This window comes from Aotus nancymaae, unplaced genomic scaffold (assembly GCF_030222135.1).
Source record: "Aotus nancymaae isolate 86718 unplaced genomic scaffold, 86718_ANA_hifiasm-v0.15.2.pri h1tg000059l, whole genome shotgun sequence".
In the NCBI taxonomy this organism is placed as follows: domain Eukaryota; kingdom Metazoa; phylum Chordata; class Mammalia; order Primates; family Aotidae; genus Aotus; species Aotus nancymaae.
The window spans coordinates 1,814,419-1,827,610 of record NW_026988473.1 but is presented as its reverse complement, the minus strand read 5'-3'; the positions used below and the strand labels follow the sequence as shown (position 1 = coordinate 1,827,610).

The 13,192-nt window shown below is 43.6% G+C and overlaps 1 protein-coding gene across 3 annotated transcripts in view; it reads right to left on the bottom strand.

The window, feature by feature from the left end:
* The window catches only part of CHKA (choline kinase alpha), a 68,088-nt gene that overhangs the window by 10,663 nt on the left and 44,233 nt on the right, over positions 1–13,192 (bottom strand). For all 3 annotated transcript variants that reach the window (XR_010338270.1, XM_021669703.2, XM_064364664.1), the window contains 6 exons: positions 11,344–11,457; positions 7,371–7,504; positions 6,828–6,932; positions 4,480–4,538; positions 1,728–1,815; positions 1,085–1,193 (listed from right to left, as the gene is read on the bottom strand). Coding sequence is in view for 2 of the 3 variants with exons in the window: in XM_021669703.2 (XP_021525378.2) it covers positions 1,085–1,193; positions 1,728–1,815; positions 4,480–4,538; positions 6,828–6,932; positions 7,371–7,504; positions 11,344–11,457 (609 nt within the window). In the remaining variant the exon portion in view is untranslated. The remainder of the gene's footprint in view (positions 1–1,084; positions 1,194–1,727; positions 1,816–4,479; positions 4,539–6,827; positions 6,933–7,370; positions 7,505–11,343; positions 11,458–13,192) is intronic.

Genomic DNA, 13,192 nt, shown 5'->3' with positions numbered 1-13,192 from the left:
GGATCAATGATGGTTAAAACAGACAATGTCAATAGCTATTACGAAGCATATGTATCTACTGTGACACCCTGGGAGACACACACTTGACATGACATCACCATCGCCAACATCCTGGGGCTGGCACCAGTGAGCCAACCTTTGATAGGTTTTCAGCCGCTCTCTCTCCCCAGGGATTCTAGTGGAGGCACAGTGTCTAGGCTCTTCAGCATACTTTTTCCATTTTGAGTAGCAATTAAAACATAAACTGGAGACCATTATTTTGGAAGCAGGCTTGGTGCGCTCTCCCGGCCCTACTCAGCTTCAGCACTGCTACCAAGCAGGAGAAAGTTCCCAGGAGAACTGATTCTTGAACAATCACCAGCATCTTCCCATCATTTAGGACAGGAAAAGGAACTGTTAACACCAAAGACATTTCTTCCCATTACTAAACCCTGGTCCCCAAAAGATTACTTCTCTCTCCATAGTGTGAAATGAATAGAAAAAGTTCAGTCATCCCCAAAAAGATGGCCAGAAAGCAGAATCAAGGCTGGGCTTTTCAGAAAACACTAGAAGGAACTATCAAGGATGCTAAAGTTCTTCTCTGAATATAAGTATGTCTGGCACAGAGATTTTTTAAAAGCTGGACTAAAAGGTCAAGTTTGTGTCTACATTTAACAAACAAAATAACATTTTTTAACATAAACCAAATTTTAAAAGGTCACCTTTAAAAATGAAGATGTAGGCCAGGCATGGTGGCTCATACCTGCAATCCCAGCACTTTGGGAGGCTGAGGCAGGAGGATCACTTGAGTCCAGGAGTTTGAGACCAGCCTGGGCAACTTGGTGAAACCCTATCTCTACAAAAAATACAAACAATTAGCTGGGTGTGGTGGCATGCACCTGTGGTCCCAGCTACTTGGGAGGTTGAGGCGAGAGGATCACCTGAGCGCAGGAGGTCAAGGGTACAGTAAGCCATGATCGCACCACTGCACTCCAGGCTGGGAAACAGAGACCCTATCTCAAAAAATAAAAAAGATGATTTAATTCTAACTGCATGAAATTGACATGTAATTTTCCTATCAAGTATATAAAAACCCATCTCCTACCTGTTGTTTCTTGGTGGGATATTTCCGGATATTTGCTCTGAAAAAAGGGTACTTTTCATAGCTATAATCATATATCCACTCACAGAAATGATTCCCAATGTCGAATCCCCTGAAATAAGAGATAAGACAGTGCATAGAATGAGGCACACCATATGCCTGGATGCTCCCTGACTGCAGAAGAAAGAAAGGCTGAGTTCCGAGCACACCACTCCTGTTGCCAGCTGGACTTGCTGAGGGAGCAGGACTGTAACTGCTTTAATGACAGACAGAGCCAATCAGGTGACTGTCAGCATCACAGCTGACTGAAGCTATAAAGGCACACCTGAACCACAACTCCAGAACAGTGTGTCTCCTCGACCACAATTTATGAGAAGAAAATGATCTCTGAAGCAAAAAGAAAATGCCAAAGTCTGGACTGAACTGCATGGCTGCCCCCAACTAGCACAGTCAGCTAGGAACAAGGGGGACCATGCTTCCTCACCATGGCCATCGTGCACCACTGGACAAGAAGCCACCCCTTCTAGGTGAAGCAGCTTGCAACTCAGAGTGGTGTTTTGATTTATTTACTCTTGTAATTGTTTAATAAGCATGACATAATCATAAAACAATATTGAGATGGAAATACTGGACTATAACATATTACCTGTAATTGTAGCTGCTGTATTCGAAGTCAATGAGCATCAGTTTCTGTTTTTCAGAATTCTCTCGGCCTTCCAGCAACAAGATATTACCTGCAAAAGGTTTGGATAACATGGCTTACGTTTTACAATGGAAGGCTCCAGTCCTTGAACAGCAGAGCCGCGAGAATGGATCTGACCCCTTCAAAAAATACAAACCAAACGTGGCTTTTGGTCTGTGGACATCACCAGGGCCTAGATAAGAGCGTAGGAGAAGTGCTCACAGGAGGCCTGGCCCTGTGCAGGGAGACTCCTCACCCACCTGGCCATGAGAACCCCTGCTCACATCCCTAGTTCCCGTCAGACCCCCAGGCTCACTGTGGAACAGAGCCTGGCCTCTCACTCTGCTGTCAGGGCAGTACTTATCAAACGTTCTGCAAGGTGACATGCAGGAGCTCGCGCTAGCCAAATAGCACCCTCAGCCGCCTTGGGACTTGGTTTGCTGTCTGCAGGCCAGCTGTCTGTAGCACCCCAGCTGGGAAGCTGTGGGAGTGTCCTCCCGGTGAGAAAGGCTAGGGAGAGCTCAGCTGCCACAGGGGATCCTCTGCTTTGTCCTTGCCTGGTTTTCCTTCCCAAGGAGACCATAGGCAGCATTCCTACAACGCTACTTTCTTTAGTGCTAGATTCTGGGTCAGGAGTGGATTAGCCACCAGCCTGGCTCTGCAGGCCTATGTTCCTGAGATTCCCCACACTCGACATGACCTTCAGCATTTCCGACATCCTGGTGCTGGCACCAGTGAGCCAACCTTTGCTAGGTTTTCAGCCACTCTCTCCTCCCAGAGTTTCTAGTGGAGGTACAGTGTCTAAGCTATTCAGCATATTTTTTCCATTTTGAGTAGCAATTAAAACATAAACTGGAGACCAGAAAAGGTATACTGGCTCACACTTGTAATCCCAGCAGTTTGGGAGGCAGAGGTGGGAGGACCACGTAAGCCAGGAGTTCGAAACCAGCCTGGGCAACAGAGAAAGACTCCATCTCTACAAATAGCCAGGCGTAGTGACGTGTGCCTGTGATCCCAACTACTCAGGAGGCTAAGGCAGGAGGATCACTTAAGCTCAAGAGGTTAAGGCTGCAATGAGCCATGACTGCAACACTACACTCCAGCCTGGGTGACATGGCAACAGTCTTTTAAAACAAACAAAAAAAAAGACGAATTGGAGGCAGAAACCCAAAGCAGCAGAACAAAACTAATGTACAACTGTTATCTCTTCTATCCCTCCTACACTTTGCCAACATCAACGCAGCTGATCTCTTCCAGACCCCTCTCTCTGGTGATGTTTATGCCCCCTCACCACCAGAGTGCAAGGATAATACACAAAGCTGTGAATGAAAGGTCTACACCCTCCTTGACTTGAGTTAGCCAGCAGTGAGCAGCTAGTTAGTAAAAGGTATTTTGGCTCAAATGAATGGCTTACAGATGACAGGTCTTCATGAGACAGTTCTCAGGATTAAAAGCAAACTGCTGAGCCTGGCAAAGAAGGGCCCAAGGTGGGACCTGAGCTACCGTGACTAGGGGAGGCAAGGTCAACGCAGAGCAAGGCCATGTCAGCAGCACCAGTAGGAGCTGCACAGTAGGGGCCTCTGATGAGACTGTTCAATGCACAATTGCATGGGATGAAGTTTTGTTATAGTAAGGAACATCATTGTCATGTTTTCTTTTTTTTTTTTGAGACGGAGTCTTGCTCTGTCGCCAGGCTGGAGTGCAGTGGCGCAATCTCAGCTCACTGCAACCTCCGCATCCTGGGTTCAAACGATTCTTCCGCCTCAGCCTCCCGAGTAGCTGGGACCACAGGCACATGCCACCATGCCCGGCTATTTTTTTTTGTATTTTTAGTAGAGACGGGGTTTCACCATGTTGGCCAGGATGGTCTTGATCTCTTGACCTCGTGATCCGCCCACCTCAGCTTCCCAAAGTGCTGAGATTACAAGGCATGAGCCACCGCGCCCGGCCCATTGTCATGTTTTCAAAGCAGAGAAGCCTGAGTAATTAATAGCATAGTGCACTGATATTAGGAGAGAAGGTGTTGGATTACAAGTATTGTAATAAGCACCACTATGCTGTGTGGTGCAGAAAGGAAGGGCCTGGGACTGACTGGGGTAGACAGTGGATCTTGCTCTTTCATTCTCTTTCAGGTTAAAAAAAAAATGTATGTTTACTGTAAGGAGTTAAACACTGAAAAAAATAATATGCAACTTAGAAAGTTTAAGTCCTTTATCCCAATTCCCAAGTTTAATGAAGGTTTTCTCAGATTTTTTTTTTTTTTTTTTTTTTTTTGAGACAGGGCCTTGCTCTGACACCTAGGCTACAGTGCAGTGGTGTGATCATAGCATACTATAGCCTTGAATTCCTAGGCTCAAGCCAAATTCCTGTCTCAGCTTCCCAAGTAGCTGGGACTACAGGTGCACACCACTATCCCTGGCTAATTTTTTTATTTTTTGAGAGATGGGGTCTCGCTATGTTGCCCAGGCTGGTCTAGACTTCCTGGGCTCAAGCAATCCTCCCACCTTGGCCTCTCAAAGTGCTGATATTACAGACATGAGACACTGTACCTGGCCTCATACTTTTTAAAAATAATACAAAACCTCATTGGTTGTATCATAACTTAATGTAACTAATACACTCTTGATGCTAATACGGCATTTTTCAGACACACTGGCAGTAATTTTCTAAGTATATACACAAACCTCATCTGTAACAAAACACAGCAAATTCTTACCTTCTTGACAGTCATTATGACAAAATACAACTGGAGATGGAGTAGATTCAAGCAATGATCTGAAAAGAAAGGTTTCACTGTTACTCATCAAGCTTCTCAGTAAGATGCACGCAGACCTGCTCTTTCTACATGGCCAGCACCCAATCTGTGCTCCAAAGCAATAGTTCCAGAGTAGTACCTGTGATGTGAATTCTGACAACTGTGTCATTATGTGGCAACAACTCTACAACAGATCACATCTGAAACCCCCACAGGCCCTCAGCACTCAGCTCTTCCCCCGCAAGCCCTCAGCTCTTCCCTTGCAGGCCCTTTGTATGTGCTGCCCCTTCCTGGAGCCCCTTTCTCTGCTGGTCTTGGCTTGTACACGCCCCCTTAGCCCTTCTCTTAACAGTAACCCAAAGCAGGTCCCCTATGAAGACTAAGGGCTTACTTGGATCTGTTTCTGTCACAGCATTTAACACAATTTGACATTATTTTGTTTGTTTACTTGTTTTCCCTTAGCGGCAAATCATCATGTCTAGCAGAGGAGACACTCACATACCTACCTGAGTAATTAAGGTATAAATAATTGTTTTTTTTTTTTTTTAAAGAAAAGGAGGAAGAAAAAAGAGAGAGAGAGAGAATGGGGAGGTGGAAAAAGGAAGAGAAAGAGAGAGAGAGAATGGGGAGGAGGAAAAAGGAAAAGAAAGAGGGAGAGAGAATGGGAGTATTGCTTTCTTGCCCAGGCTAGAACGCAATTTAGTAATGGTTATTAAAAACCTCTTTTATAATGATAATTATACTTAATGATGTAATCAGGAAGGAATAAGGGAAGAAGATAACAAACAAACAGCCAACCAATATTTCACTTAAACCTATGAAATGCTATGCGATTACTGAGGAGTGATTTATTTCCAATTATATAGTCACTTTTCTAATAGGTGTGAGGTGGTAATGTATGTTTTGTGTATTTGAAGTGGAGAGTTCTATAAATGTTTATTAAGTTTACTTGTTCCGGGTCTGAGTTCAAGTCCTGGATGTCCTTGTTAATTTTCTATCTCGTTGATCTATAGAATCATTAGCTCTTCTTGTTACATTGATCCTTTTACCATTATGTAATATCCTTCTTTGCCTCTTTTGATCTTTGTTGCTTTAAAGTCTACTTTATCAGAAGCGAGAATTGCATCTCCTGCTTTTTGTTTATTAGTTTATTTTTACTCTCTGGTTGGTTGGTAAATCTTCCTCCTTCTCTCTGAGTCTTTGTGTATTGTTGCATGTAAGATGGGTCTGGATGCAGCATACCGATGGGTTTTGGCTTTTTATCCAATTAAAATATATATAAGTTTAATACTGGCGTTTGATGCTAGCTGGCTGTTTTGCCCATTAGTTGGTGTAAATTTTTCATTATGTTAATGTTCTTTGCTTTTTGATATATTTTTGGAAAGGCTGATATTGGTTGTTCCTTTATATGTATAGTGCTTCTTTCAGAAGCTCTTGTAAAGCAGGCCTGGTGGTGGTGAAGTCGCTAAGTACTTGTTTGTTCGCAAAAGATTTTATTTTTCCTTCGCTCATAAAGTTTAGTTTGGCTGGATAGGAAATTCTGGGTTGAAAGTTCTTTTCTTTAAGGATGTTAAATATTGATCCCCACTCTTTTCTGGCTTGTAGGGTTTCTGCTGAGAGATCTGCTGTAAGTCTGATAGATTTCCCTTTATGGGTAACCTGACCTTTCTCTCTGGCTGCCCTTAGTATTTTCTCCTTCATTTCAACCCTAATAAATCTGGCGATTATGTGCCTTGGGGTTGGTCTTCTTGAAGAATATCTTTGTGGTGTTCTCTGTATTACCTGGAGTTGAATATTACCCTTCCTTGCCAGGTTGGGAAAGTTTTCCTGAATGAAAATAATTGTTAGCATACAGATGTGAGTGGCCTGCACCCAGCATCACTCTGAGAATAATGATGGCCCTGCCTCAGAGATCAGCATCAAGATTCTTACTGTTTCCCGCAAAAGCCAAGGCGAGGCTGAAGTTTAAGAAGAAGGGATCTTCCTCACATTCCCTAGCCTGCCCTTACTCCCTTCTCCCCACCAGAGAAAACCCATCTGCTAGAAACTCTACTGCCCTGGCCAGCAAGCCACTCCTTCAACATTTTCCTTCTCTATGGAACCTAAACAGACTGACTAGAGGCCACATGTGGGCCTCTAGTTTTTTTTTACAGAGAACCATAATTCCAGATGACGAAACTCATCTGTTTAAATTCATCCTGTAAAACCAATGTAAAATGCCACATATAAGGCGAGCTTAATCAATGTTTACTGACAACAGTTTTAGTAACTAAGAATATTTAAAGTCAGGAAACAGAAGGAAAACTCACCTCAGGTTTTCCAGTTCCAAAGGCAGATTGTAATTGAGGAATTTGTGGAGCTTTTTAATTCTGGATTCCCCAGTAAATTTAATTCTCAGCACTTCATTTAGATATCTATTAAAAAATAAACAAACAACAACAAAAAAAAACCCAGAACAAAGAATCACTGATCAATTCACCAAGGCTTGTTCTTGGGGCTTTGGTTAAACATTCAATCCTAGCGCAGTCACAATGCCAGTGGGACCCCTCTGACTGCCATGACTGAGGGGAAGAGGGGCAGTCTTGGGGGTTCATGGCATTCTAGGAAGGTGACTTTCTGCCTCTTCACCCATTCAATAGCATTTTTGCATTAAGTCTTCTTTCTTGGTTTAGGAATTGACTTTTACATGCAGGAAGACTTATCTTATCACCAGCTGACACTCTGCATCTCAGTGAAGTAGGAAGACCTCTGACTACCATGGCAAACAAATGCTCACTTCTGGTACTCCTGGGAGCCACCACTGTTAGGACACCACCACCACCTAAGTTAGGACAAGTGATTTGACCACTTACTTTTCCATTGTGCCAAAAAGCCATTTTGGTTCCTTATTGAATGGCATTTTCATACCATGAAACGTCGCCATTTTCTCAGCGATTTCTGCAGATATATCTGGCAAACTTAATTCTTCAGTATCTAATCGCCGGCTCTGAAATAGGAAAGGGAGTGAGAAACTGACATTTACCCAAATAACCTACAAAGTGTGAGATCACACAGTCTTAGGAAGGAGAAGCCAGTTTTTGTAGTGCATTTAAATCTCACCCAATGCCCCAAATTCCCTTAAAGAATGGACACTGTGTCCCCACAGACAGTGACCCAGCAATTGCTATGGCACTTCTACAGTGAGGAACAGGCCACCTCCAAAGATCTATTTTATTCTGAACCCCTTTTAACTATGAGAAGTCCTTCCTTAAATTTTATTGAACTAAAACCTACCCTATCATCTATTATTCTGCCCTCTAAAGCTACACGGAATGTCTATTCACTACCCAGTGCTGAAGTCCATGTCTTCAGCAGTTTATCACATGGCCGAGCTCCTAGCTCCTCCATCAGCTGGGACATTCTACTCTGATGTGTTACAGGTGAGATGTGGGGTCCAGAACAGGTCCTAACCGGGAGATGTGTCACAGGGACGGGGGGCCATCTCTAGCTGCTACCAGTGATGGTGTCAGCAGCCGGCCTGGCCCAGAGTAGGTATCCAGGGCAAATCTGGGCAAAAAAACAGCTTCTAGGAAGACTTCCTCCTGGCCTCTGCATCCTGCACTTCCCCTAAATCAGCCTGGGGCCATGCTTGTTTGGTTGCCCTTTTACAGGAGGCTCATGGGAGCTCACAATCAACTGAGACCTCTAGAGCTTCCTCATGTAACCTGCCACCCTGCAGAAATCTAAAGAGAGATTTCTGTGAAAATGCAAAGCAGTACAGCACAGGGGAAAGAGTGAATGCTCCCAACGTAGGGAAACACCATTTGAAACTGTGGCTTTAATTCTCATTTCAAAGCTACATGGCCACCCAAGTTACCTCATACCTCTATGTGTTCCCATTTCTATCAAGTGGGCATCAGGACATGAAGTTTCGTACAGAGTTGCCAGGAAAACTGGAGGAGAGAATGTGGGTGAGATCTCTGGGATAGCACCCAGCCCAGGGTGAGGCTCAGCAAGTGGCAGATGTCTGCTACTGAGAGCTAAGAGCTCACTGGAAGCATTGGGCTCAACCTTCTATTCAACTCCCTCCAGAAAGCACTGTCTCCGCAGCACTGTAAACAAATTACCATGATGCAATAAGGACAGGGACTCCAATTCCAGCAGCAGGACACGTGGGACTTATTAAGGCAGCTCACTCAGCTTTCAAAACTGCCAAAAATTTGGCAACAAGAAAAATCTGGAGCTAACATGCTCAAAGATGAATAAATCTCAGTATTCCAAATTCCTCCCTGGGCACAAAGAGAAAGAGAAACAGACTACCTACCATCCCTAGTGGCCCTACTATTCTCACATGCCCTTTGAAAGATGGCTACAGGAATCACAAAACTGAATCACCTGATCCCAAGCAGTAGTCAAGAGTAAACCTAAGCTGGAATCTGGGCATGATGGTTCATGCCTATAATCCCAGCACTTTGGGAGGCCAAGGCAGGAGGACTGCTTGAGCCCAGGAGTTTGAGACCAGTCTGGGCAACATAGGGAGACCCCGTCTCTACAAATATCAAAATTAGTCTAATGTGGTGGCACATGCCTGTAGTCCCAGCTACTTGAGGGGCTGAGGTGAGAGGATTGCTTGAGCCTGGGTGGATGAGGCTGCAGTGAGCTGAGATCAGGTCACTATACTTCAGCTTGGGCAACAGAGCAAGACCCTGTCTTAAAGAAAAAAAAAGTAAACCTAGAAATAACATTTGGTATTAGATTGAATCAAATGAAAGTGCCATGCTTGTGGGTCAAAAACAGTCAAAGACTGGCAGTGTCATATGGTTCAAATCTAGTATATAATAGAATTTTTAAAAAATCTTCACTATGGGTGGGTGCAGTAGCTCACACCTGTAATCCTGGTGATGTAGGAGGCTGAGGCAGGAGAAGAGCTTGAGGCCAGGAGTTCAAGACCAGCCTGGGTAACACAGCAAGACCCATCTCTACAAAAAAAAATTTCTTAAATAAGCTGGGTGTGCTGGTATGCACCTGGGGTTTCTAGCTACCTGAAAGGCTAAGGCAGAAAGATCACTTGAATCCAGAAGTTCGAAGCTGCAGTGAGCAGTGAGCTATGATTATGCCACTGCACTCCAGCCTGGGCAAGAGAATGAGATTCCCATCTCAAAAAAAAACTTTTAATATGTAATAAACAATATATACAAAAGAGCACAGATAGAACTTAAGGACTAGAACAAAATCAATTCCACAGATACTACGATCTATATGTCCTGATGGCTGCTCTTTTGTCCCCAAGATATTTTCATTATTCTGAATTGTGTTAACATAAATTCCCTTACCTTTTCCAAAAAGAGAACTTTTATACATGTACAATATATTCTTAAAGAATTTTTAAAATGTATCAGGTTTTATAAAATGGTATGACACTACTTATAGTCTCCTGCAGTTTGGTTTTATCATTCAGTATTATGTTTTTAAGATTCAACTATATTGCCACTTACAACCATATGAAGTTTTATTATTTGCAAAATTCTTTCAAAAACTTATATCTTTTGTTTCTCATGCCTGTCAGATGTTACTGTCTTTATTGGGAAAATCAGAAATAAAAACAGCCAGGTGCCAGGGAGCAGACTAAAGGTAAAAGCTGGTGCAGTAAAGGCACCATCCATTCATCTAAACACACCCTCAGCACTGGGACCTAGCACGATACTAGCACAAATGGACCGCACCACTGTGAACTAGAAGAGGATACCTCTTCTGGGGAGACAGAGCACAACTAGCCTCCCTGTTTCTGGGCTGTGGGATTAGACAAAAGAAACCCCTGCCCCTGGTCCCCAGTCAGATACAGCAAAGCACCCCTCTGCCAGGCATCCTAGTGCTAGGCTCTGTCCGCACAGTTGTACAGGGCAGCCCTGGATGTGCCCAGGCCTGTCATGGACAAGACATGTCATGCATGTCACGCAAAGCTAGCGGCTTATGACTCTAGTACTCAAGGAGCTTATGCTCAGTTAAAATGGGGAATATTTTAACTATCTAGGAAGGGAGTGCAGGCTGACAAGGACCAGCACTGCCAACCAAACAAGCATTGCCAGGGCTCAGAGCCACACTTCAACACTTAGCGTTCATAAAAATACTTGGTCATGAAGCACTGTGCTGGGCATGGAGTTAGGGGTGGGTGGGTAGAGGGACAGGAACTATGCTTTAGATATACACATGTAACCCTAAGACATGGTTATACTGGAAAACGTTATAGCAACATTAAAACTGCCTTGGGACAATAAGTAAGGGAAAATAATCCTGACTGCTTGGAAATAAGACTGTAAGGTCTTGGAGCAAGGCCTTGAAATCTAAGAATTTGACCAGCATACAGGGACACGAAGATGAGAGGTAGGGAGACTCAGTGGGAATGCACAAAACAAACCAAGGAAGGGCAATGGGAAAGAACAGGCATGGCCCCACAGGGCTACAGTCAGAGACAGAGCAAGGTATGGTCAGGACCAAGGTGTCCTAGCAGAAAGTTCTATAAAGCAGGACCACAGAAGTTGAGAGGAACAAGGTGAAAAGGGCAAAGTTTCAGGGTACACAGCCTCAGGGGACAATGAAATGGTAAGTTTCACACATATTTCAAATTTAGATGAATACACCTCTACAGGAAAGAAAGAGGTTCTGTAATAAGTACAAAATAAATGTTGCTTTTCTCATGAAAGAGAGCTTTTCTCTGATACATAGTTTAATGACATAGGTCAGGTTAACAGTAAAAACACATCATTACAGGTTCTTGCAGCAATGAGACAAAGAAGCCATCTTCTATCTGTGGCTTATGTCAACTGAGCATTTATCAACAAACCTTACCGGGATGAACTGTTCCAGTCGGCCTTGGGGAAAGATGCCATAGAGTTTTGGCCCGAGTGACCGCTCTGCGAGAATGGCAAACATAACGCTCTCCAGAACCATGGTCTCGGCCCCCTAAAACAGATGGCAACAAATCAGGTGTTTACTGAGTGTTTGCCATGCGCCAGGCATCAGAAGCACTCTCACAGGAGTGTTTCATCTAATTCTCATGAGTATTCTTTCACATGGACACTACTGTTATCAGCATCCCCATTTTAAATATGAAGAAACAGAGGTTCCAAAGTCACAGATCTTGTCATTTGCAGGATTCATGCTTGCAAGCACTAAACTATACAGATAAGATTTAAAATCTGAGTTTAATTTAGGTCACTAGTTCCAAAAATAGAAAAATATCCATCAGTGCTTTTATTGCTTCTATTTATTTCACAACCTATATAGGAGTCTCACCCTTGGCATCTCACCAAAGGCTACAACAGCATCCATTCTGGTGAGGGTTGATGTGCTTTTGGTTGAATGCGCCTAGTTAAAGCAAAGGAGTCAAAGGACCTTCTGTCTATAAATTGGCCCATGGGTCCAACAAGCTTGAAAATACTGATTTAGGTTCAGGGTCTATGGCTTTCTAGTCCAAAGGGCAGCTGATCATGGAGCATCCCAGGTTTTTGTTTTCAGCTGGCACACCTGGCCTTTTATTGTTACTTAATGTTTATTATCTTGCTAAAATCTCTATGATGCTGTCTGTTCTATCTTCATCCTAATAATTACTGTAAGATCTCTCATCATTTTGCCTTCAAAATCCATGCTTTGGTCTCAAAGCAAATTCATTCCTTGGTCTTTCCCCCTTAAACAGCATAAGGGTTTCCATCTGTTGGAGTGAAAGAGTCATTCTTACCCAGAGGTGCACCTGAATCTCCTAAAGAGCTTTTACAGGCCAGGCAGTGGCTCAGCCTGTAATCCCAACACTTTGGGAGGCTGGGTTAGGAGGATCACTTGAGGCCAGGAATTAGAGACCAGCCTGGGAAACATAGTGAGATGCCCCACCACTACCAAAGTCTCTTAAAAAAAAAAAAAAAGGCCAGGTGCAGTGGCTCAAGCCTGTAATCCCAGCACTTTGGGAGGCTAAGGTAGGTAGATCACGAGGTCAGGAGTTCCAAGACCAGCCTGGCCAATATGGTAAAACCCCGTCTCTAGTAAAAATACAAAAGGTAGCCAGGCATGGTGGCATGCACCTGTAGTCCCAGCTACTTGGGAGGCTGAGGCAGAAGAATCGCTTGAACCCAGGAGGCTGAGGTTGCAGTGAGCTGAGATCGCGCCACTGCACTCCGGCCTGGGTGACAGAGCAAGACTCCATCTCAAAAAAAATAAAAACAAAAAGAGCTTTTGCAAAGAGATTCTTAGTCCTCCCTCAAGTACTGAAAAAGAGGCACCAGCAGGACTGTTTTGAAAAAGCTTTCAGATGATTCTAATTCACCCCCTGTGAAGAAATGTGCTGTGGAGGAACATGATCCCAGAGAAAGATTCTCTAATACATTCACATTACCAAAAACGGAGAAACCGAGACAATCTTATTAGGAAGTGATATAGTACTAGAGTTACTAAGCAGAAAACAAAAAAGAAAAGCTACTTTCAAAGGATATCAGACTACATTAAAGTAAAACGTATTTCGGTCAGTTTTACATTTTGTGGGGGCAAATGGATTTGTCGGTAATCCCCCACAATTATCGTCTACAACCATCATTTGTATAACCCCCACAATTGTGGCCTTACTATTATCTTGTGAGGCTCAATCTTTCCTAATTTGTGGTTTGTGTATATATGACAATAGACAGATAACATCAATCTATCAAGCTAA